Source organism: Haliaeetus albicilla, chromosome 27 (assembly GCF_947461875.1).
Source record: "Haliaeetus albicilla chromosome 27, bHalAlb1.1, whole genome shotgun sequence".
NCBI lineage: Eukaryota > Metazoa > Chordata > Aves > Accipitriformes > Accipitridae > Haliaeetus > Haliaeetus albicilla.
Window position 1 is genome coordinate 22,563,316 of NC_091509.1, and position 24,298 is coordinate 22,587,613.

A 24,298-nucleotide genomic window follows, 5' to 3' on the forward strand; every position below is an offset into this window, starting at 1 on the left:
CACCTTCAAATGCACCCGTAAGCTTAGCAGGGGCTATGACATTATCCACGTCTAACAGTTCTGGCATCTCCTCGCCTCTGCAACCCACGAGTCAGAATACGTATTTCTTCCTGCAGAGGCTTGCAGAAAAACCAGCCCCGAGACAACTATTTAATTTCTGTACCAAGAATTGCACTAGCACTTGCCGTTATTTCCCAACCTCACAAACACAGCTTCAGTCACAGGCTGCCTGCGGAAGCCACTAATGCAGCCATAAGCTGATGAAGCGCATCTCGAAGTCGCGGCCGCCCGCAGCCCCCCGGCTCCCCGTGCGCCCAGCAGCCACCAGCAGCGCCCGGCCCTGGCAGGGCAGCGGCCGCGGCCCCGCGGGCTCCGCTCCGGCGGGGAAGGGGCTGTGGACGGGCCTGGGCTCTCCCCGCGCCCGCCGGCCGCCCCCGGCGTCGGAAGAGCCCGGCGAGGGGCGAAGGCGCGGGGCCAGGCGGGGCTGGGCGGGAGGGGGGGCTTCGGCCCCGGCCCGCTTCAGCTCCCCGGGCGCCCCGGGTTTGGGGGGGGATTGTGGAGGAGGCGGGGGGGCGGGCTGCAGCCAGGGCGCTGCCGCGCGCGGGCGGCTCTCGGTTCCCCGACTGCCCCCGCGCCCACCGAGGGGCCAGCCCGGCTGAGCGCGGCGACGCCGGCGTGCGGGGGGCCGGACCCCCGCAAGCCCGGCTCGGGGGAGCCCACCCCGGCGGGAGGGCGGTGGGAATCCAGCGGGTCCGGCGCTGCTGAGTCACCGGAGCGGGTCAGCCGCAACGGCCCAGCCGGCACGGACCCTCCGCGACCCTCCCCAGCGCCCGCCGCCGCGGGGCTGCCCGGCCCGGCCCGGCCGGGCCCGGCCGGCGGGGAGCGGTGCCCGGCCCCAGCTCCAGCTGCGGCCCCGCCGGCGCGGCCGGGGCCGGGGGCGGCCGCGGGGGAGGATGCGGCGCGATGCGGGCGGGGGGCCGGGGCCGCAGGCTCGCGCGGGGCGGCCCCCACCTGCTGCGGGCGGGCAGGGGCTGCTGCCACCGCCCCCGCGGCACTCGCTCACCTTCCGTGGCATAGCTGTGGTCTCGCAGGAAACTGCTGCTGATCTTGCGGGTCTCAACGTCCTCCTCCATTGACGGCGGGCTGGCGGGCGCGGGGCGTCAGCAGCCGCAGCCGCGGATCCATCATCCCCCCCCCGCGCCCTGCTCCGCGGCGGCCGGCCGCGAAATGCGGCGGCGGTGGGGGGGGGGGGGCGCAGGGGCGGCGGAGCCCGCTGGCTCCTCCCATACGGCACGGCACGGCTCGGCACGGCTCGGCGCCGCCGCCGCGCTCCGCCCGCCCCGTCGGGCACGGCGCGTCCCGAGCGGGCGGAGCGCGGCGCTGCCGCTTGCCCCTGCCCCTGCCCCTGCCCCGGGACGCACCTGCCGGCGGGGGACGTTCCTGCGTGGAGACGCTCCTGCCCGGGGGATGCTCCTGCCTCTGGGGGACCCCCCTGCCCCTGGCGAAGCTCCTGCCCGAAGGAGTGCTGCTCCCTGACCCGCCCGCCCCAAACACAAGCACGCAGCCGGGGGCTGACACCAGGCCCTTTTTTGGCAGAGAGAGTCACAGCGTGTAAACGCCGGGTGTCCCGGGACAGGGGATGCAGCAAAGGCCGCGGGGGTAGCCACGCCTGCAGCGATAGGGAGGCGTGCGCCCATGGGTGCCTCGCCCTGGCTCGCCCCGTCTCAGCTGTGGAAGGGGACTGGGATGCTCGGTGGTTATGACTGTGAAGGTCAGTGCAAGCAGGGATGGATCGGTGACATCCAGGGAAGCGCAGGAGCTAATGGGGGAAGGGAGGGCTCTCCTTTTCAGGGCACACCTCTGAAAGGACAGGCTGTATTCTGGTCGTGTCATCTGGTGCACGCCAAAGGGAAACAACTGCTCCTTGGGAGGGTTTTGTGTCTTGATACGGTCCAGGAAAAAATAATCCTTGGCACTGAGTGAGCCATGGGCAGACACAGGGAAGAAACTCACAGGGGGCAAGCTCCCCCAACTCCACTTCTGTTAGCCCTTGCACCTGAAATTGGAGGTAAAACCCAACCGCAGTGTCAGGACACAAGACATCCCCAGCCAGGCAGCGATGTGCACCCTGGCCAGCAGCGGGGGGGGGGGGTGGTGGTACGGGCACGACTCCATGCTCTCACACCAGTGCCACAACCGACCTGCAGTGCCCCCTCTGTCCCCGCTCTCCTCTGCCCAGATGGCTGCTGAAGGGAAATGGGTGCACGGACACAGCCTGGGGTCCGATCCGGGCCTGCACCCCAGGGTGCACCCCCGCCCCACAGCCCAGACCCACCTCAGCAGCACCCTCAGTAGCAGCAGAGCCCTCGGTCTGTCCAGGATTGTCATTGGTGCTGGGCACTGGCTGGGTGCAGCAGGGGAGCCGGGCATGCAGGGGCACAGGCCCTGCGGGACCTCTGCACTGTGTGCCCACCCGCCAGCACCGTCAGCCTTGTGTCCCTCGAGCCCCCCACGGTGCGGGGTCGGCATCAGCCACAGGAACCGCGGAACTCAGTGCCCACCTCAGCTGTCTTGACAGCCCGGTGCCACACCAGTGAGGAGCGTTACTGCTACTGGGACTGGAGGGGAAATACCCAGGATGCAGAGGGAATGAACAAAGATGCTGGATAACATTGTAAATACAGTGGTGTGCTGCAGCTCCATTTCCTCTCCTAACTGTAGTATCATAATTAAAATCTCATTGGGAAGGTGCAAGATTTTACAGCCTACGTTATTACTCTGCTGAGATCACACTGCCTCCTCAGGAGCTGCTTATTCCAGGGGAAGCGCAGGAGATAGCATGTCTGAGCAAGAAGGCTCAAGGACTCCAGTATGTCCAGTATACACATCTTGTGGACAGGGCTTTCCTTGCCACCACAGCACTGCCGCACACCATTTGGAGGAGCGTGTGGATCCTCTCAGGCAAGGGGCAAGAGAGAAGGAAAGCTCTTTCTGCTCCGTGCTGTGACCTTGTGAGGAAAGGTGAATTCCCAGGCTCTCAGCTGCCTGCCTCCCCAGGACACTTTCTGACATGCTGTCATGTGGAGGTTGATATAAGGCATTGTAAAACTGCACCTTGGAGAACTCTGGCACTTACTCATACGCATATATAACTTCAAGGATTTGTCAGTCAACCACATCACAGGCCATTCATTAATACAGGGATTACTGTTGTGACAAGCCAGAAGCATTCATCAGACAGGCATGAGCCTGAAGTCTCTATGCCCAGAGCCTTCACTGAATTATTCTGGAGTGTGAGTTCCTTGCTATAATCACCAGGCACGCATTTAAGTTAAGCAAACACATTATATTTGTGGCTGACGCTCCTCTCAGTTGCAGTGGGCAAGATCCACAGGTTAGTCTGAATTCACTCACTGTGACAAGACATAGGACCTGGCCATGGTTTCATGGCAAAGTGCAGAGGTGTGTTTACTAAAGCTCTCTTGCAGGCCAAGAAGAGTCACAGCAGTAACATCACGCTTTAAAAGTAACTTTTGTGTGGCTGGTAGCTCTTTGTACACTACAGCACAAGGGACTGGACCGAGTACGGCATGGCAGGACTCAGACCTGCTGCTGCCTCTGGGCAAGTCAACTGACGCCTCCGTGCTTGTAGCCTGCTCTCTCCACAGGGAAGGGAAGGGTACGGACCTCCCGTAGGAAAAGAGCGAAGGAAAAGAAAGGTTAAAACCAAACCAATACACTACACCCAGGAATCAGATTACCTCTGCCTATGATGTGCGTCTGCCTGCAGGTGTGCGCTTGTGTATGCCATGTAAGACATGGGCACGATCTAGCTTAAACAATCCCAATTCCAGAAAAGAAAAATAAACACAGGTTTTTAACAAGTAAACATTACTGTATCGCATCCTCCCTTCAGATCTGACATGGCAAGACTCAGTCAAAAGGCAATGCCCTGCTGAATAACAAGCCCCTGCAATGCTCATGAATATTATTTAAGAAACATAAATACAAGTCAGCAACCTCTTTCCCTTTCTTTTCAGCAGGGTCTGTCTTCAGTGTATTTCCATTTTAACAAGTGCCAAGTCCTTTCTCCTTTATTAACTGGAAAAATCATTCTCCCCATTGTGCATGAATTATAATTATATATTCATAAGTCCTGCAAAGTTTTTCAATACACCATATCATTTAAATACATCCACAAGCCACCCATTTGTTATGCAACGTGCATAGGAGCTGCATCATGAAATCCATTTATTCTCAGCTTTTTAAAATCCAGGAACGAGCCTTTACAATAACTAAAAGCATTAGCTGTCCTAAGCAGGAATCCATTTGCAGATTAAATTCACCAAAGGTCAGCTTGTAGCCGTCACTGTTTTCCAAACCCCCAGGTGTCTACCATGTTATATACTTTGACATCTCTTGAAGAGCCAGGACACTTTCCACTCCACTGATTTTTGCTTCAATTAGAATAGGTTTAAGAGCTCCCCTGCACAGGTTGCTGTGGGACCTAGGCAGTGTGTTAAGAATAATTGAAGCAAACCTCCGATTTTATGCTCAGAACAAAACTTCCTTCACCTCATTTATTTTACTTTCACATCCATGAGCACTAAATCTATTTTCCGAATTACTGGTCTGAGTTAGAACACTAGCCTCATTTTTTTAACTGTTAAATATATTATTAGATAACAAAATTTCTTTTAAACTTGTAAGAATGATTTCTATTGATTAACTAATCATTAGCACAGTGCCGTCACTGAGGCACTGGCTTGCTGGACAATGCCGGGAGGTCAGCCTGCGTGGAGAAGCTCTGGTGACAGCACGTGCACACAGCTCCGCTGCCCCAATTCAGGGGACAGGGCTGGCAGCGGGCATCCCCGCGTCCCCTCTGCTCTGCCCCAGCCGCAGGACGTGTGGGCAGCACAGCTGCCTGAGGCCGCGGGCCGATGCTGCTGCCTTGCTCTGCCCCTTCATGCGGGTGGCACGTCCTCCTGCTCTGGGGCAGGATGGGGAAACGCTCCCCGGGAGCAGCACGAGGTCCCACCCGGCAGCATCTTCGACTGCTGCTGCCACATGGAGGAAGATGGCTCTCTGAAGACTGAGCTTATGAGCAACCTCCCTGCATGCCGTGATCTGTGTTTTATGGAAATGGACACATCAGAGGGCACAGCAAGGTGGGCTGTTTCTCTGCACCATTCTCGGTGAGCACTGGAGCCAACGCTGCTTTGGCGCGTTGCAAATGCTCTCCGAGAAACCCAGCACGTGGTGGGAGCAGGGGTGCTGGGAAGAGGCACTAACTGTGCCTAGAGGAGATCGCAACGAGGATAAATATTTAATTGCATATGTTTGAAATACCATCTTTCTTGACAGGGCACTTTAATGCATATGTAAATTAATTGGAATTCATGACATTCATGCCAATCATTACTTCATAAAGTGATGCAATCCCTTGGACCAGTATTGGCTTTTGAAAGGCCACTGTCACTCTGAAAACACAGCTGACTCCACATTGTTGTTTTCTTATGTGGGAAAGAAGTTTTCTTCCAAGGAGTGCCTGTAGACTTATCAAACTAAGGACACAACACAATCTGTGGCCACCACTATCTGCACTAACCAGGTTTGCATAACTTCAGTGTAAGAGAGCATGCCTTAACTGAAAGCCCATCTCTGCACAGGAAGGGAAACCAGTGCTAGCATGACAGCACTGTGCAGCTCACACCAAAGTCAGCACCTAATTTTTGATCTGGGTGAAGGTCATGTCATAAAATTAATATTCTTAGAGGGAGAGCACTTAAAAGCTCTTGTACAATTTCTCTCATCATGTCCAGTTCCCAATGCATTTATAAATGTGCTCCCAGTCCTTTGGCTTGCAGATTCCAGTAGAGAGAGCACTTCAAATCTGAGAAGCTAATTAAGCAGCAAAAATGGGGTAATTACACTCCTCTTATCCCACATGTAATTGGTGTCAGCCAATCGGGTTGGGGGCTGGCTGGCCCATATTTAACGGATGACCCCAAAGGCAAAGGGGCTGTCCCAGAGCAGAAACCCCCATGCTACACACACTGGAAGAGCCACATTACAAGAACCCAGAGCTTCTTGTGATCCCCAGTGCTGAACACATCCAACGCCATAGGCAAGGTGTCCCTGGGACAGCCACGGCTGGTGGGAAGCCCTGGCCGCTGCCACCAGGAGCAGCACCTCTAAGCAACCCCAGCAGACATTCAGGTCTCCGGCTCCTGCTGAAACCAGGGGTCTGGGTGCTGGTGGCTCCCTCCTCTAAGACAGAGCTGAGCTGCAAGCCAGGCTTCCCTCTGGAGGTGCAAATGTGGGACTGCCTGGGGCATTCAGCGTGGGACTGGCAGTATCCATTGCCCAGCAGCACACTGGGAAGAACTGACTGTGTGTGGTCCTGCCTTCAGACACAGCCCCAAACCCATGGGCATCACTGACCCCTCAGACCTTGCACGTGCCACGCACACCCAGCTGGAGGTCTCGGGCAACGTGTACCCCCTGCACCAAAACACACGCTGTTTCCAGCAATGCAAGGGGAATGTAACCTGGCAGGGTGAGTCCTTGGCTCAGGCACCAGTGGGAAAACAGAAGTGAATCAGAGATTAAGGCCTTTTGCTGGAAATATATCGCCAACAGTAACTGGACAATTACACTAGCCACCCTGCAGCCGAGTATGCTGCATGGCCTCCAGAGAAACAGCCTCCTTCAGCAGCCTTTGGGGACTTTACCACTCGCTCAGCGCTTCTGAACCCCACTCCCAAGCACACCCTGGAGCTCCGTGCTTGTGCCGGGCATGCCGGGACCTGTGCTGCCCAACACTCCCGATGCCTTCTGAAAGCAGTGCCTGCTCCAGCACACTGGTAGTTCAATCCAGAACCAGAGACACAGACACCAGTCAGGGACCTTTCTTTCCAGAGGACCACAGACAGTCAAGCGCTTCACAGTAGGTGGATAAATATTATCCCCACTGCATAGCTGAGCACCCAGACAGATCAACACTGCTTGTTTACAGCCCGGGGAGCCTGGGGAAGGCTTGAGGAGGGCGCCAGCTTGTGCTGGCCAACAAAGACCATTCCCATCCGGCCATCAAGGGAGACAGAGTGCAGATGAACATGCTCTGGATGAACATCCTCCTGGTGAACACCTTGTGTGGGCCCATCCTCTTGACCCACAGATGGAGGGCTGGGCTGTTGCATGGAACATCTGTGAATCCCACCGCAAGTTAACAGGCTCGCTGAGCCCCCTGCACATCCTCCAGCCCATGCTCTGGAATCGTAGCCTTGTGTTTCTCCTGTAGCACACCAAAAGAGTCCACTGATTTCACTATACTGTCAGTTTGTTTCTCATGTTTTCAACTATAAGTCACATAAGAAAACTGGGGAAGCTGTAACCCATATCCAGGATGGAGTCCCAGTGACATGAACCTTAATTAACATGACTCCAGGAAGACCAGTAATTTACTGGATTAAACCAAGATCAAGAAAATTGGGAAGTCAGGTCACATGCAGAGGGTGAGCTGCAGCCGTCTCCTTCATGAATGACAGAGAACAAGGGTCAGGACCTCGGGGCAGAAAAGGGAAGAATCAGTTCATCGAATGCAAAGTAGGCGAAGACTTCTCCCTCCCAAAGGTCGTATGATAAATTGATCTACTTGGCCTTCACCTCTGCTACGCGCTGTTACTGGTACTGGTACAAGCTGTACATGATTAACAGCACACCAGGAACAAGCACTGCCACACACCCAGCCCGGCTCTGGGAATAGCTGCTCTCCAAGTGCTTTCTCTCCTATCTTCAATTAGACTGATGCGCTTCTGTGGCATTTTAGCAGGCCTTTCTTAATTTCTACTCTTCCTCTACTGAGCCCATTGCCAGTGCTTCTCACTCATTTTCTTCTGAGCCAAAACTTTGCTCTCCCTTCATATACCCCAATAGCTACAACTGAGCTAATGGGACATGTTTTTTCATGCAAAACTACACAGATTTTGCTCAGGTAGTGTCAGATTTTGCACGTGTAAATGTGCCTCTGTGTGACTGCACACACTGCACATGTGGTACGGAAAGGTCGTGTGAGCACAGAGCTCTCAGTGTACCAAACAGTGCCAGGCACTTCCACATCATCAAGTGCAACCATCAAGTCTTGGCACCTCTGATCGCATCAGAACCATTTGGAAGAGGAAACATTTTTGTGCTAGATGATCAAGGTTTTCACAATTTGTTCTCTGCTTTTCTGAGACCAGTGATAACTGACAACCATTGCATTATCAGGGCTAATAATCAGTGGGAACTCCTCCCGCAAGTTCACACTGTGAGAGATATAGACATATAGAGATATATATAAGGTAAGAAATAACTTTTCTCAATCATGTTTTCAGGTATTTCCTTTGTATTATTTCATCACGTACTTTGGATATACTGTTTACTGGTACTTTTATATATATGTAAGACTTTATATATATAAGAAAATACATATTTATCTTATGGATTACAAAGGTGGCGTGACAAATTAGGGAGAAATAACAATGGACTACATTGAAATTAGAAAGAGAAGAGTCTTATTTCTATGTCTCTTAAGCAGTAGACGTGGATTATCTACTGGCTATTCCTCAGCAAGTTGATTTATTTTTCTGCAGTTCATCGCCCTGCCATTCTCCTGAGAGCGGGGTGATGCCGCCGAGCACTGCAGTAACCCCACCGCCGGTGTCGCGGTTTTTCAGGGCTCCAGCTGGATTTGCAGGTGCCTCAGATGCAGCGACCTGCTCCAAGCCCAGTGCGCGGCCGGCAGCCTCAGCAACCCGACTGCTCAGCAGCACGCGCGCACCCACGTTCGCTCCCCCAGCCAGGGTTTGTGAGGGCAGGGACGAACCCACCACTAAGAAAGTGATTTTTTCAGTTTGATTGCCCATCCAGACGGATGCCACCCTGTACTCAGAGCCACTCAGGGTACCAGCACCCATCCAGTTCGCCATACACAAACGTTCCCCTTACTAGTGTTTTGACTTTGACCAAAACCAGTACGGAGGTAAGGGGCCTGGCTCTGATCTCACCTATGTCCGTGAAAGCCTGCAGAAATCCTCACAAAGCCAAGTAAGTGTCTGTGGGAATCAGGCATCCCACTCTCTGCGGTCATACTTTAACCGCAGGATCCTTGCCCCACCGCTGAACAGCGCTGAAAAGCAAGGCGACAGGGCAGCCTTTCATGTGGGAGGCTGAGGGCCCAGCACCGCACAAAGCCCCACACTGTGCCCGGGAAGCCTCGGGGGACGCATCGACGCCTCGTGAAGAGCCGGCTGGGCTTTTCCCTCCAGTGCCAGTGGAGCATCCCCGCTGACGGCTCGGCTGGCTTGGGCCGCGCCGCTGCAGCCAGAGGCAGCTCGCAACCACTGCTGGTGCCGGCCCGCGCCACCCTCCTGCCATGGGAACGGGTCCCGCTGCCAACGGGCCAATCCTCCGCGGCTGCAGATTGCTCCTCCATGGACACAAGCCTTCTCATCTCCTGGTGTCTCTGCAGCTACTGCAAAGCCTGTTTAGAGCTTCATACAGCAGCCTCACCTGAGAAACAACATTGTTCTTACTTAAGGCATCAGCACAGGAGTTTGATTTCAAATGCAGCTCTTGAAAAACCAAAACATCTTTCTGATTATGAAATCACTCCTATAATGCCACAGATACCATAACTGTGCAACTGCAATGCAAACACAGCGCTTCTAGGAAAAAACTGTTATTAATTATTTCTTCCTTTACTCTATGGACGATCTAGCCATAACATACTCTTTTTCTCTATATTAGTACTACATTATATTATTGCTAAATACACTGCAGAACACATACAATAATACCCCCAAAATGGAATGAGGCACAGAATATTTCATGAGGGTCCAAGACTTCAGTGTCCTTTAAAGGATACAGTCTGAACTGTTTGTCACATGTTCCTCACATCAGAGATATAATTAGCTTAAATACTTACACAGTAAATAGGATTTGCCATTTCTTAAGATTAAGGCCACACGTTACAGCACCAGTGCATCTGAACCAGTTGAGCACAGTCTACACTAAGGATTAAGTTTTTGCTTGAAAACAGCTACTCCGAGCAGTGCTGCAAATGAGGTCTTCTGTCAGTGTTGGGGTTTTGTTTGTTCCTTTGGTTTTGGTTTTTAACTGGAATAACAAACTCCACCACACAGGACAGTGGAAAGCCAAAACCTGACTGGTGCTGGCTGGGTGTCTGAAACACCATCGTGAGACACCAGTGCAGAAGGTCTCCTGGGGACTTGGAGCCCTATATATAGAGCACACAGCCGATGTACACGGCGCCGTGTAATACATAAATACTGCCTCCTTGCTCCAAAGTGCTTACAGTCTGCTCCAGTGAAATGTGATACAAGGGCTAAAGAAGATGCAAGATGACACTGGAACATTGTTCATGAGATAACCATTATAGGAAGTCTAAGGCTGAGTAACTAAATCTAGTGAGTGCAGAATGGAAAAATAAAGGCAATATTTTGTTTCATGGATTTCCCTGTTGATTTATTTTCAGTTGTGAAGAAAATCGCCATGTTAATTCCACTATTTCATACAGAGATACAGCTCCCCAGATGTTTTATATTAGGTTTGGTCACCATATAGGAGGGGAACATGTGAACTCGCACGTGCATTTGAGTGGAACAGATATTGTAAAATTATACTGAAGGTCAACTGCTTATCTTCAGCTGGCTGCACACCTCAGCCGTGCACACCCCTTTTTATCTGCTGTTCACAAAACGTAACATACACAGGCTGGGCTCTTTACATCAGCTTCACGGACTGGCCGCTGCTGGCGTGTACGTGTGTGGGAACTGGCTTCCAAAAACTGTTTCTCATTCATCACTCTCCTGCTTAAAAAATTTCAGTCACCAAGCCAAAGGCAAAAAACAATTCCATGGAGCAAAGATGACAATCGCACACTACTGTAATAAAAACAAAAAAACCTGGAAGGCTATCAAACAACCAGTAGTCTGCAAACTGTTTATCCATCAGCTGCATGATCCGAAGAAGCAACAAAAGGAGAAACTGGGATCAGTTTGAGTGCAGAAAAAAGCCAAGTTTGTCACGTAATGTATTTATACTGAGCACTCAGACGCTTCCCCACGTATCCTGGGATGAGATATTATTTGTGAGAATGACTATTTAGCATTTATTTCTGTTAAATTAGCATTAAATATGGAAAATTTTGTATGGCCCCAAAGGTGGATTTTATTTGAAAGCATGTATGCCAATATGAGACACCAACACATCTAGGTCATTTTGAATCGTATATCCTAAACGGCAATTACTCCACTGCCTTCATTTAATTTGAACATGGACTACATCAAAAAGTAATGAAATCATGGTATAAATTCAATTGGGGCTGCCCACATCTTGTAACGCAAGCACAGTAAGTTTTACAGCATTGCAAACTTGGTGCTGGGATTTTTACTTTATAAAAATCATTCTGCTTGTCCTCAAATGTCATCTAGCAGCAGAAGAGAGGAGAACACCCAGATGCAGCTTGGCAATCCTTGTAAAATGGAAAGCACAAAGGCTAATCAGTCAGACAGGATTAATTCCCCGAAGAAAAGGAAACTGCATGTCTGGCAGAGCAGCAATCTCAACCTGTACCAGGATCAGCTGAAGTTTCGCAAACATCAGAAGGATGGATGGGGTCTCAAAACCAGGCTGGTGGATAACGCAAAACTGGATAAGGCAAAATAAAGCAGTTGTTGGCTGCAATGCTGAAAGCTGGACAACCAAGAGAGCCTGTAATCCTGATCTACTTGCTGACTGTTTCAACATTCACAGGGGTTTGTGAATTTTTAGTAATACTTCACAAAGCAACAACAAACGCAGGCGAAGGGCCTGCCCCCGATAACTGTATTTCTTCCTCAGCTGCCTTGGCAGAAGGATACAGTCTGTTGGCAGTGCATTGCAATAACCTAAGTCTGAAATTTAGGCGAGTGCTGGAAAGCCAGCCCAGCCTCATGCACACTTCGGTTAACACAGAACGTATTTTAAGCATGAAACTATTTTGGTATGGGGAAAATCACTAGAAGTCATCACAACGCGCTCTGATCACACCCTCCTCTTTGGTATTGTATGGTCACACGTCCCACAAGCACGGCTGAGCTGACACAAGAGATGGCAGCCATGGCACTGAGGGTGCACGTGAGCCTCTTGCCAAGACCTGGCTGAGCCCACAGACCAGAACGGGAGCACTCGGAGGCAGGCGGCTGCACACCCCGGGGCTGCACACCGGCGGGGTGACGCTGCACCACACTCACGTCAGGTCTGTGTTTACATATTGTCATTATATGATATAATATGTTACACTTTATCATCCCTTTAGAAGGGAACCTCTCAGCTTAAATTGTGTTTGTGTTCAAAACATCTAAGCATTAACGTAGGGTCAGAGAGTGTTATGCTTTTCCCGTTCAACGTTTCTTACGTGCACATGGTCCTAAATTCAGTCGGTAATGCTGCTTCTCCGTGACTCTGAGCCACAAACAGGGAGCGGCAAATGACAGCAAATGGAGCATCTGCGGCTCCAGCCCTGCGGGCAGGCACTGCCCCCGGTACAGCCCTTCCCTCCCACGTCATTCCCATTTCATTCATTCTCTGTGAAAGCCTGAAATTCAGCATTCAAATTTGACTGATCACTCCTGGGGCTATGCCTCCTCCTCCTCCACAGGACCTCCAGGTGCCTCCAATAAAAATGGCAGCTTGGGGAAACGTGGCATTGGGACTGGCCAGGGTCCCCAACCCTTCTGTGTGCCCTGGTACCCTGCTGGTCCCCTCCTGGGTAACAGAAGGGGCTGCTCCATCACAAAGGGGACTCCGTCCCCATTTTCAGAGTTCCAGCACGAGGGCTGGGTGTGACTGAGGTGTCACCCATGAAAATGGACCTTGCGGTGCCCTGCCCTGCCGTGCCCTGCCAGCCTCTGGCTATTTTCCAGGACAACAGAGCTCATTTTTCCATTCTTCTCTTCAACCGTTTTACAGTAATAGCTCCCAGAAACGGCTGCATCCCAGGGGGGGAGAAGTTTTCTCTCCTGTGTGGTATGCAGTCTTTGTACTCATTTCCACTGATTTCCACTTTTGGAAATGTCCGAGAGGAAAGATAGGATGTGAGTATCTTACACGGATATAAATGGGATGGAAGAACACCAGATAGGCAGGATAAATATAGAGAATGGCTTAGGACATTGGCCAGGTCTATGCCTTCCTTACACTAAGGAGAGGCCAACCTTTAACAAAACATAAAACCAGTTGTGCTACTAGAGAATAATTATGAAGTATAGCTTAGGGGAGAGGAAAAAAAAAAGACACCATGGGGAGCCTTAAAAGTTTGTACGACTTCTCAAAATGCTAATGTTGTAAAACTAATATTTGTATGTCACTAATATTTACATATAATCTACCTCATGTCATTTGGAAAAACAAACCTGGAAAACTGTTAATTAATAAAAGATATCACGTCTTATTAACGTTCATATAGTAATTACGAAAACCACAAATCCATCTGTTAAGTAGTCAGCAAACAAGACAAACGACTGTGTTATGTTAAATAGATTATAAAATGCCTGAGGGAAGGAAATCTAATAGCCCTGACCAAATCATGAATCAAGCAGCAGCCCAGTCTAGCACATGGGTTACACGTGAACATAAACACATGCATGTGCTCACACACATACCTGCCTTTCCCAAAGCCTTCTTCTGAATTACATATAATAACAATATAAGCAATGAGGTCAGCATGACATTGTGTATAAAAGTCTACATTGAAATGTGATGATGTGATCATTAAGATTTTATTGTCCTTTAAAACAAATTACTTCCTAAAACAGATAACTATCCCCACCAAGATGAGACTGGAACAATATGCAAAGTAACATCAAATCCAGTTGCCCCTGTCCACATGGGAATCCAGTTACTTTAATCCAATTTAATAAACAAAACTGATTTCATTCTTGTCATGTTTTTGAATGATTTCTGAACATTTAAAGGAAGAAACATTCATGCACGGAGAGTAATTGGTTCATTAGTATGAGCATCATCAATCCATCAGTACGTTCCCTGGACATTCAGCGTAGTACTGAGGCATGAAACACTGAACACCCCATTCTTCATGCAATATATATGCAAAACTGGATGCCAACCTGTATGAAGTCTTACCATGATTACTCACCCAAAAAAAGTAATTGTGCTAATCAAAAAAAGGCACTTGAATAGTATATTTCACGTGATTATCCTGAGTTCACACCCATTAGCAACTCACTCCACCTACTCTGTAGCAATACTCACCGGTACTGCTGCAGAAGGATGTCCTGGGATAAGAGGCTGCACACCCAGCTCCTCCCCAAATGAACCACAGACATTAGCACCTGCAGCTCTTGGTCCCCACCAGCTTGTCCCAAGCACTTCCTACACTTCATCTCTCTTAGCCCTTCCACTCCAACTTGCCACATCCAACCAGAGAGTCAGTTATAATCCTGCTGACTGCAGAGTCTATTTTAGATCTATCCACACACCATCATACATAACTTCTGCCAACAGACTATGGCAAAGAGGTTGCAGTGCTCCATTTTCCTGAGACCCAAATTTATGGGAACAAAATGTGAATGTCAAGGGTGTAATGGCAATGTTCCCCTCACTCCTGCCCTCAAATAATCTGCGTCAGAAAAATATGACCATGACATCCCATCAGAAGCATTCTCCGTCGTCTTCCCGGTCTTACACATGTGAAATTTCATCAGTGTGAATTTTATGGCTTTTAAGTTCAGACAACACGGAGAGTGATGTCAAGCACAGCAAACCTGCAATGCCTTTCCTCTCAAGGACAACTACCCTTGAAAAATTACAAAGTCAGCACAAAAAGGTGAAGATAAAGATTTGAGGGCAGCCCGAGCAGTGAAGGACTGCAAATGGACTCATCTGCAGGCAAGGTGTTTGCTGTGTAGTTGTGTTTACACTCATGTTCAGGATACAGCACTCCCAGAAGACGACAGAGAGCTGTTCGCCTCCCCGGCAAGAGGAGGACAGGGAAGGCACGGGAACCCCCGGGGGCCATGCAGTATGTGCGGGCAGCCCCTGCTCATCCCCACACAGAGCCAAGCCTCGCTCCTGGTTCTGCACCAGGCATCCTTGGGTCTGGACCTGCTCACGCACCAGGAATTGTCACTGCAGTCCGAGCATCTCTTGGCGACTCTTGACCCTCTCCCCCCACAAGCTGCAGGGTTCCCAGACCCTCAGGCTGGGAGGCTCCATGGAGCATCCCCAGGGCCCCATCCTGGGGACACAGGCTGCCCCAGCCACGGAGAGCGATGGCCCGCGGTAGTGTCCATGCCCACGGGGACACTGCGGACAAGAACTGTACTGGGGACATGACTGCCTCTGTTTCACCAAGCGACAAACACTTTCGCCTCTTGCTCTTAGGCTACTCCTGTTTTTAATCAATTAATTTGTTTTCTTCTCCAATTATTCTGTCACCTAAGACTTCAGATTAACAGTGTGGATGGAGAGAAGCCTAAGCTGCTATTAGGTTGAACAGTCAAGTCAATTAGCCTCTTTCAACAGAATAACATCTAACTATGTGGCAGCGGGTCAAAAAACACACCTTGATGGTTTTTCTTCATGGGTTAGCATGGCGGGTTTGTTGCCATCTGCTTGTGAGTTGCTTACTCTTTCATTTCAGCTGAGGAACATTGACTTTAAAGGCAGAATCAAGGCACAAATAAAAGGGAAGCCTTCTCATCAGCTCCTGCTTTGAATGCATTGGTTTTGTTGTGAAATTTCCACTTCAGGCAAGTTACTAAGAAACCAGATTAAAGAGAAATAACACCACTGTGCAAGCTAGTATGGACAGGATCTGCACACATGTGTCTGCCTGTCTGTGTGGACGTGCGTGTGCAAGGATATCCCACAGCTCTGAGAAGGAGCAGCCAATGAAAAAAACCTGTAAGCTGAGCTCTGCGTGCGATGAACACGGACATCTCTCTTGGACCAAGATGCTTCTTGACTTGCTGCTTCCTGATGCCTGGAGAACACTGCTGGGCAGACAGGCAGGGCATATTCCACCCGCCCAGGGGCTCACACAGAGGCGGTTGTGAGACCCTGCCCAGCCTCACGTGGCCTGTGTCTGCCTCCCAGAGCGGCACTGCCACCACTCTAGCTCAGTGACCTGTATCACACCTAATGCCAGCAGACGCAGTGCCGGTGCTGACAGCAGCTGTCTCCCCTTGGGCAGGGAGGCACAAAACATGGAACGAGCTGCAAAGGTGAGCGCTCACCCCCAGCCTCTGCCAGACCTTGGAGCAGCCAGGCTGCCTGCGGTGCATCCTCAGTGCTCAGCACACCCAAACCTCCTTCGAGGTCGATGCCTTTCATATTGCTGCTGTGTGCTGCCATTAATCAGTGCTCAATGACAGCCCAAAGTCATTTCAGTTTTCATAGCTCCCAATAAAAACAAACCACCGTTCAAACCTTATAGTATAAACCTTGCTCAGACATTCACTGGTTTAATAGAATCATGGTATTGACTGGTTTCTACTTATATACAAAAAGCAAGATGCTTCAGCAGCTACATCACAGCAGCCCAGACCCACAGACCAGGCATCCAAGTAACTGAGGCAGTGGGGTCCCCAAGCAGAAGAAAGAAGAAATTAGATTGATTTCATTAATTGTTAGAGGAATTCAGGAGAGAATTTGCAGCTAGCCAAAAGAAGAAGAAAAGTATTTAAAATCGAGAAACTCCTCAGAAACCCAAGACTATCTCTTAACACTTAAAGAATGGACAGCCTGACTAACAGTAATTCCCTCATCCATCACACCTCCTGGAGGTGCTTCGCTCCCATGCCAGCTCCTTACTGCACTTCTCCAAGACAGCCAATCTTTCATCCTCGTGCACATCGGAAACACGTATCAGTATACTCACAGAGGGCCAGGTGATAGAGGTTTCCTTCCCCAAGATGAAAAGTTCATGCCCAGCACAGCAGGAGATAAGATGTTATTTTCATCTTGTGGCTCTTTTATAGTAACTCCTGGGAGGTGGGTTTTGTGGGTTTTCACCAAGTTTCTAATGGGGAGACACTCACTGCACAAAAATGTCCACTGCAATATCTGCACTAGACAGCGATGCTTTGTCAAGGGTGGCCTAAGTCATATCTAGTGTGCTTCTTTTTCAGTCACCTGAATGACTCCTCCAGCTGGGCTCCAACCCAGCTGTATAATTTGATTACACTCCGCAGACTAATCACTGCAACGCCATCCAGCACATGCTTACTTTCCTCCCCAAACTGTACACTGCAGTTGCACGTCACTCTGGGTTAAGGGATGAGTTACACCTAGGTACACACCATGGGAGCAGCTCGGACGCGTGCAGGGTGGCAGTTCTCAGACCAGGGCACAGGCAGGACCTCTGCACTGCTGCCATGGACGTGGAGCAACTGCTCCAAACCAGCAGGAAGCCACATTTGGTGGGGTCATGCTGCCAAACAAATGCACAGTGATGGTGAACTGCTGCCCTATCATTCTCTTGACTGTTCCTGTGGCTTTCTCACCATTTCCACCAATTTCTAGGGAAAAGCAGAGGCAACTGGATGTACCCATTACTAAATGTTTTTAAACAAATGCTCAACAGCCAAATATGTTCCTCTGTGAAAAACTGGGATATAAGCAGCATGGTTTTATGCTGACTCCTGCCCCTCTGTATGCAGCACTTGCCGGGATTGCAGCTGCCAGAAAGCATCTCCTACTGTGCCCAAGAGAGAGCAAGGAGAGACGTCTGGCTAATTGTCACGCACCAGGTTCCCCAAGGGAATGAGGGCTCCACAGCAAGGGCCATCTTCAGCCTCCTCCCCCTCTCCTCCTGCTCATGTATATGTTGCCAAAACACCAGCAAGCATTAGACGCCAGATGGTAAGGGACGCACAGCACACGAGCTCCAGGAACAGCAGAGGGCGCGACCCAGCAGGTTGGCCCAGGCAGGTCTTGAGGATCCTGTTTTTCTGCTGTAGGATCCCGTTGTAGGGAACACACTTACCAAGAGCTCCAAAGTCCACCTAAGGCTTCACTGCACAAGAAGCAGCTTACCAGCACTGGGAGATGCAGGTATGAAAGGGTGCAAGATTGCACAAGGGTAAACACACATACACAGACATGGGACTGATCTGTTTTGCTTGCATATGCAGTCATGGAAGTTTTCAGGTACCTGTGCATCACAGAAATACCTAAAACCACAGATCCCTGAAACACTGCCAGCCTCCCGTTTCAGCTGTGGATGCAATCCAGTGTGCTGTGTCTCTGGGCAGAAGGTGTGTTAAAAGACAGAATGAAGCTTTAGAGCCCAATAAAGGGTCTCGCCCTGTTACAAATCAAAGAAGTAAACTTGTGTTCTCTGGTTAGTGAGAACAGAGACTAAGAACTGGTAAGCCCCTTTCTTATGTTTTAGAAAGCTGGGATTTTATAATGCATTATTATGAAAATAAATATTACATTACAGACTAAGACAACAAAAGGAATAAACAGGCCAGTGGAGCAGCTCAGCATTTAGGTACAAAGCATGCCTATATCAGAGGCACCAAGTCCTGAACTCAGCCCCCACTTGCAGTCCCTCTTTTGTTCTCTCCTTGAGTTCCTTAAATAATGCATAGCTCCTTCACAGAGATGTTGAGCAGATTCATTAGTTAATGTTTAAAAGGCCTTTTTGAAGCTATTTACTGCTAAGTGCCGTCATTATACAGGTGGGCAGAGCAGCTGGAATAGGCACAAGGGAAAGATTTGTGGCCAAGATCAGCCACAATACAGCCAGAGAAGCAGGCTGGGATCTGCTGAGCTCTGATATGCAGCAACAATCCCAAGGGAATACACAGGTAAGGACTGAGTCCTGTAAGGAAGAGGAGCTGAGCACCCTCTGCTCCCTGCACAGCCAGTGAAGTCGCAGGTGGTCACCAGGGATAACTGTGATTCACAGTACTCACACAGACCCAGCCCATAGAGACCAGAGCAGCCCACAGCAGAAGTCACATGTGGGTGTCAGTGGTTACTTCCATCGGGAGCAGGTCGGATCAGGAGGAGACCCAGGAGTCACATCTCAGGTCCATCCATCTCTGACCGGCACTGCATCCCACTGCTCGTGGCCACACGCTCTCACGCTGTCCTCTAAACCCACCAGGTCCATGATGGGGATTGACTGTGCCTCGGCCAGGTGCTGAGCACACCTCCGTCTGCACACAGAGCCTGCTCAGCAGTGCCAGGGCTCCAGCGCCCAGCATCCCTGGCACCAGCTCTGGATGCAGAGCCCCCTCTCTCAGGACGAGACCACCCCCCTCCAAAGGGCACAAGGAGGATCTCCCTCTGCCCATGTTCCCATTACCACAGAGTTGGTACCTCCAAGACCCCCAGCCCTCAGCCAGATCTGGTGGAGTAGGAGCAAGTGCCAGAAGCAATGGAGGAGAGCAGATCTGATGGCCACACAGACACACACTCCAAGTGTGGTCTTACAAGCCCCATTTCCAGAGGAAACTTAGCCAAAAAGTCACACTGTTGTGCAACACTGCATAGAAAGGAAAAAAAGCAGCCAGCAGCACTGGAAACGAAACTGTGCAGGGACAAAAACTGATGATGAAGTACACAGGAGTTTGTAAGAACTCACTAATGTAAGTGATTAATTATATTGCTGAATACGCGTTGCCCAGACAAGAGGTGGCCTACAGCCGCAGCCAGCTGACCACTCTCAAATCATATGCTGGAAAAGGAAAAAGAAAAAAAAGAGTGCTGAGCTGTATACTGGAAAATGTATTACTAAATGCCATGAACTTGCATTTGAAAGGAACTGCTGATTGTGAATAAATCCACCACATGGCTTCACAAAGCTGATAGTGCATTTATTTCCCAAATATAGCAAGATCAGCCTATGACAGCCTGTTTTTCTTTCATAATCCACATTAGAAAATTACTTATAGTATCAAACACAGTTTGTTGGCTTGCTGTCAGATAATCACTGGTGTAATACAAGACTTTCATGGTAAGAATAGGGTCTTGTGTATAGCAATTACACCTGCACAGCTTCACCACAATATCAAAACATTTAAGGAATTTCTGCGACGTTTTTGGTGACCCTGCTTTAGCAAAGCTGCCTGCAGAGAAGAGAAAGGTTAAATCTCACACTATTGCTTTTGTGAACATTTTTGTTGAGTCAACACAGGTGGACTTGTGGCCCTTTGTGCCCTCTGCCAGTGTGGTAATTCGTGGCGTTCCTGGGTGGGTTCAGTGGAGAGAGTGTACAAAAATCAAGAAGCTGCAGGCTACTGCTGGCTATTTACCATCTGGTCTGCCAACCCAGGACAGCAACTAAATACGCCTCTAGGTCTGATCAGAGGCACCGAGTTGTGCCTGTGGTTTGTGCCCAACGCAGCCCATAGTGCTGGAGGAAACACATGCCCTCGCCATGGGCAGGAGAACAGATTTGGCAAGCCCACTGACACATGGGCAAAGCTGTCCGTGGTGGGGACAATAAACAGAGACAATTTCCATGTTTTTTTCTTACAGGTAGGTCACCCTGACGATACTCACCCTCCTGCCTTCCCCAGAAGCGCTTAAAATAGCTCCATTTCAAGCCAACTGCAGGCTGAGAGATCTGCTCTGAAGCTCATCCTCCCAGCCAGCTGCTCTCCCTCTCTCCCACCCTGAAACATTTCTAGCTGTACAACCCTGCAACCTCAATCAGGTCTCTTCAGAGTGGGAGGGATGACAGAAGGTACCTTTGTGCTGATTTAAGCACTAACTAAATATAGATGACACAGGAACACTGGAAAGCTACAGCTGAACCCATCTGCAGTGAGTGAAATATAGTCACATCACGGAAATATCTCTAGAGCCTTGGAAATATGCTCTTAATTCAGCTTTCTTTTGTTGGAGCTGGTTTGACATGCAAAATTGCAGGAAGCCATAGCACTGGGCAGCCTGGAGACCGATGGTCGCACCAGGTCGCTGCTCAGCACAGGAGCAGGATGGGGAGCAACTTCCCAACTCAAACTGGGGGAAAAGAAAAATCATCTTCAAAATCCAATGACGACAGGGTGGAATATTGACAATTAGAAGTATTTTTTGTAAAAAAAACCAAACCTCAGCAACATTTTTTGTAATTAATGAAGCGAGCTGTTTCAGCTGCCCGTGGTGCAGAGGGATGCTGTGGTGCTGCCGGGGCAAGGCAGGAGCGCGGTCCCCAGCCCCGTCCCAGCCCCGGGGTGCAGAGAGGCCAGCGCCGGAGCCCGGCCGCAGAAGTGCCACACACGCGTCCCCTCCCGGGACGGGCGGCCGGTGCCCGATCCTGCCAGTTCAACACGTGCCGGCTCGGGCTGCGACAGAGGCGGCAGCTCTCCCGAGACAGCGGAGAGCTTGACCGCCGTCCCCTTACCTGTGCTCCCGCCCTGCCGTGCCACCTGAGAGCAAGAGTCCTCGCCGTGCTCCCGCTCGGAGCCCTTGCCTGGACCCGTTCCGGGCAGGGCGTGCTGCCCGCTGCAAGGCACCCCGAGGCCGGCGGCCAGCGGCAGTCTCCCCCCCTTCCCCCCGCGCGGTGCAGCGGCGGTCCGGCTGCCTTGAGGCCACCAGCAAAGGCCGGATCGCCCCGAGCATCCCCCGCCGGGCGGGCGTCCCGTCGGCGGTGCGGCGGGAGCCGTACGCCGGTGCCGCACCCCGGTGCGACGGGGGTTCCCCGGCGGGGGAGAGGCGAAAGGAAGGAGTCAGAGCGCCCGGTGCCCCCAAAACCGCCCAGCGCGCCCCGAGACGCGTCGCTGCCGCCGCCCCCGGGGCGCAGCGGGGGGGACACCGCCCGGCGAGGCCGCCGCTGCCCCCCCGCAGGGCCGGGGCGCGCACCGGCACCGCCCCCGCCCGGCGGCCGGCGGGAGCGCACCCGCCCCGGCAGCCGGCGGGACTCGCGGCGGGCGCCGCCCAGAGCGGGCCTCCCGGTTCTCCTCGGCTCTCCCCGGCAGAACGGGCAGCAGAAGTCCGCAGCCGCCGGGGCGGGTTTCCTACCGCCCGCGCGTTCCACGCCGTTTCCCCGCGCGCTCTCCCGACAGCACGCGGTTCGGCGACACCGGCAGCGCGAGCCGGCAAGGCCGGCCTGCCCGCGCCGCAGACGAGCCAACGGGCGCGCGGCCCAGCCCGCACCCCCGCCGTGATTTTGCTGAACGGGTCTCTGGCTCTGTGCGTGTGCCCACCCTTCTCTGAGCAAGGGCCTCTCCAGACTGCAGCAGCTCAGCAGTCCTGCCAGGCAGAACTCCTAGCTGGAGGTTCTTCCAGCCTTCCTTTGGAACAGGGCTGGCCACTGCGCTTCACCTTGCAGCCGGTAACCTCTCCCTAGCAAGTTTTCCTGTGCTGCAATAAAACGAGAGGACTTTATAACATGTCAGTGCTTCGGTGATTTCACAGGAGAGCTGCGTGCTCTCCTAGAATCCTTTGTTAGACCATAGAGACACCAAGAGGGATAATGGGGTGCTGCCCCTTAGTAGCACCCAGGGCAGCTTCTGTTTCTTCCCAGCTTCTCCAGTCCCCAGCCCTGTTGTTATTTGCTAATATAACCTGAACAGAACCAGCACTGCTCAGAGACGAAAGGTCTAGATGAGAGAGGGAATATAGACTTGTAGGGAAAAAAAAAATTAGTTTGTCTCCAGCAAAGAAGTAAACTCTTTTTTTTTTTTAAGAGAAAATATGCAGCTTCAAAGCCTAGAAACAAAGCTTCAGAAGAAATCGTATGCAACACCCTTAATGAGCTGTTTAAGTAAACAGCACGCAACTCTAATAACCACCTCGCCTGGCAGTGCTAATCTAGACCCAGTGTTTCCATTGCATTTTAATTAAAACTTCAAAAACTCCAAACTCAGCAGAACCGTCTCCTGCTCAACATTCGTTCCCAGTCACTATAATGAACTCTGTGGTCAGGGATTTTCCCATTCTTGGCCTTCCAGCTTGAAGAGAGCGTTGCTAAAAAGCAAAACTTAGAAGGACAGACTGGTCCCAGTTTACTTCACCTGAGGTGTATAGCCCCACAAGCCAGCCCACACAGCACCCTTACTCCACGTCAATAATCACCAAAGTCTGATCAAAGATAACCCCAAGGTCTCGACCCAAGTCCCACAGGACTGCCCACAGCCCATCCAAAGGGAACCAAAGGCAAAACCTGAACAAGCTCCTCAACTGTGTTTATTCAGATAGCTCAGAAGTCCCAGTAGGATATGAAGATTAATTCATTTCAAATTGCAGCTCAATGTCATACCCATGAGAATTTAAAACCAAATTCAATCCCACTCTCTACCCAATAGCTTTGAAAGAATACAAATGAGGTCATGTTTCAGCCTGGGAAATTAGTGCAAATGCATATACTTTTGTAATAATAAAAGCTGATCAACTCAGGCCTTGTCTGAGCCTAGGAGCTACCAGGCTTTTTTTTTTCCCCCTTCTTTTAAAAAAAAAACACCTACTTCAGCATAGTCATATAATTTATGGTTGTAAACTTATAGTAGTGTAAGATCATGTAGAAGGATCATGGCCTCAATATAGAAATGTTTATACTATCAGAGCTTATTTACAAATACAAAGCACTTTTATGTTGCATTAAGAGGTTTAGAAATGCTGCTGGCTAGAATTAAAAAATTCCACCCCCTAACTGATGAGAGCATCGCGTGCAGCTTAGACCTCTGTCCTCATTTATACCGGCTTTCAGCAGGGCCTGCAATTAGCTCCCAGCTCAGAGCCCAGCATACGCACGGAGACAAGAACCGCTCTTACCAGGGAGCAGCAAACCTTCTCCTCCAACTGAGGCAACTAGCACAGAGCTCAGTGACAGCAGCTCATCATGAGGGAAGCGGGCAGAGGACCTCTCCCAGTCAAGGTGTAGTTATCATCTGCAGGATATCAGAGAGGTTGTTTACACAGAAGATGTGGCAAGGATCTGCGGGGTCCTGGAGAAATCCCGACTGCAGCAGAGCTGAGACAAGAGCAAGGAATGACCAGCTGTGGGGCAGCTGAGGAAGGCAATGTGGTGTGGCTGGGGGCTGTCAGCGTGGCTGGAAGAGGCAGCCTGCTGCCAACCCAACAACCAGCACTGCTCTGCTGGCCAGCTGCCTTTCAAGTCAGCCCAAACTGGCCATGGCCAAAGCAGCATCCCCGACTCACAGACTGCATCTGGGCTCTTCTGCAGCTGAGACCACAAAAGGCAAATCTTCATTTTCTCCAACGTCTGTTTTTTGTTACAGTCTCCTGGGCCCACAGCACTATGTTCCTT

At 51.0% G+C, this 24,298-nt stretch overlaps 2 protein-coding genes across 5 annotated transcripts in view; both read right to left on the reverse strand.

Annotated features, from left to right (window-relative positions):
* LARS1 (leucyl-tRNA synthetase 1) overlaps positions 1-24,298 on the reverse strand; it is a 349,414-nt gene that overhangs the window by 208,941 nt on the left and 116,175 nt on the right. The gene's annotated exons all lie outside the window — the stretch shown is intronic.
* PPP2R2B (protein phosphatase 2 regulatory subunit Bbeta) overlaps positions 1-24,298 on the reverse strand; it is a 115,981-nt gene that overhangs the window by 73,329 nt on the left and 18,354 nt on the right. Inside the window, exon 1 of one of the 4 annotated variants that reach the window (XM_069772405.1) lies at positions 1,064-1,257. The exons of the other annotated variants lie outside the window; for them this stretch is intronic. Within the exon in view, the coding sequence (XP_069628506.1) occupies positions 1,064-1,133 (70 nt within the window). The 5' untranslated portion in view covers positions 1,134-1,257. Of the gene's footprint in view, positions 1-1,063; positions 1,258-24,298 lie in introns of those variants that run through there. 4 annotated transcript variants of the gene reach the window in all.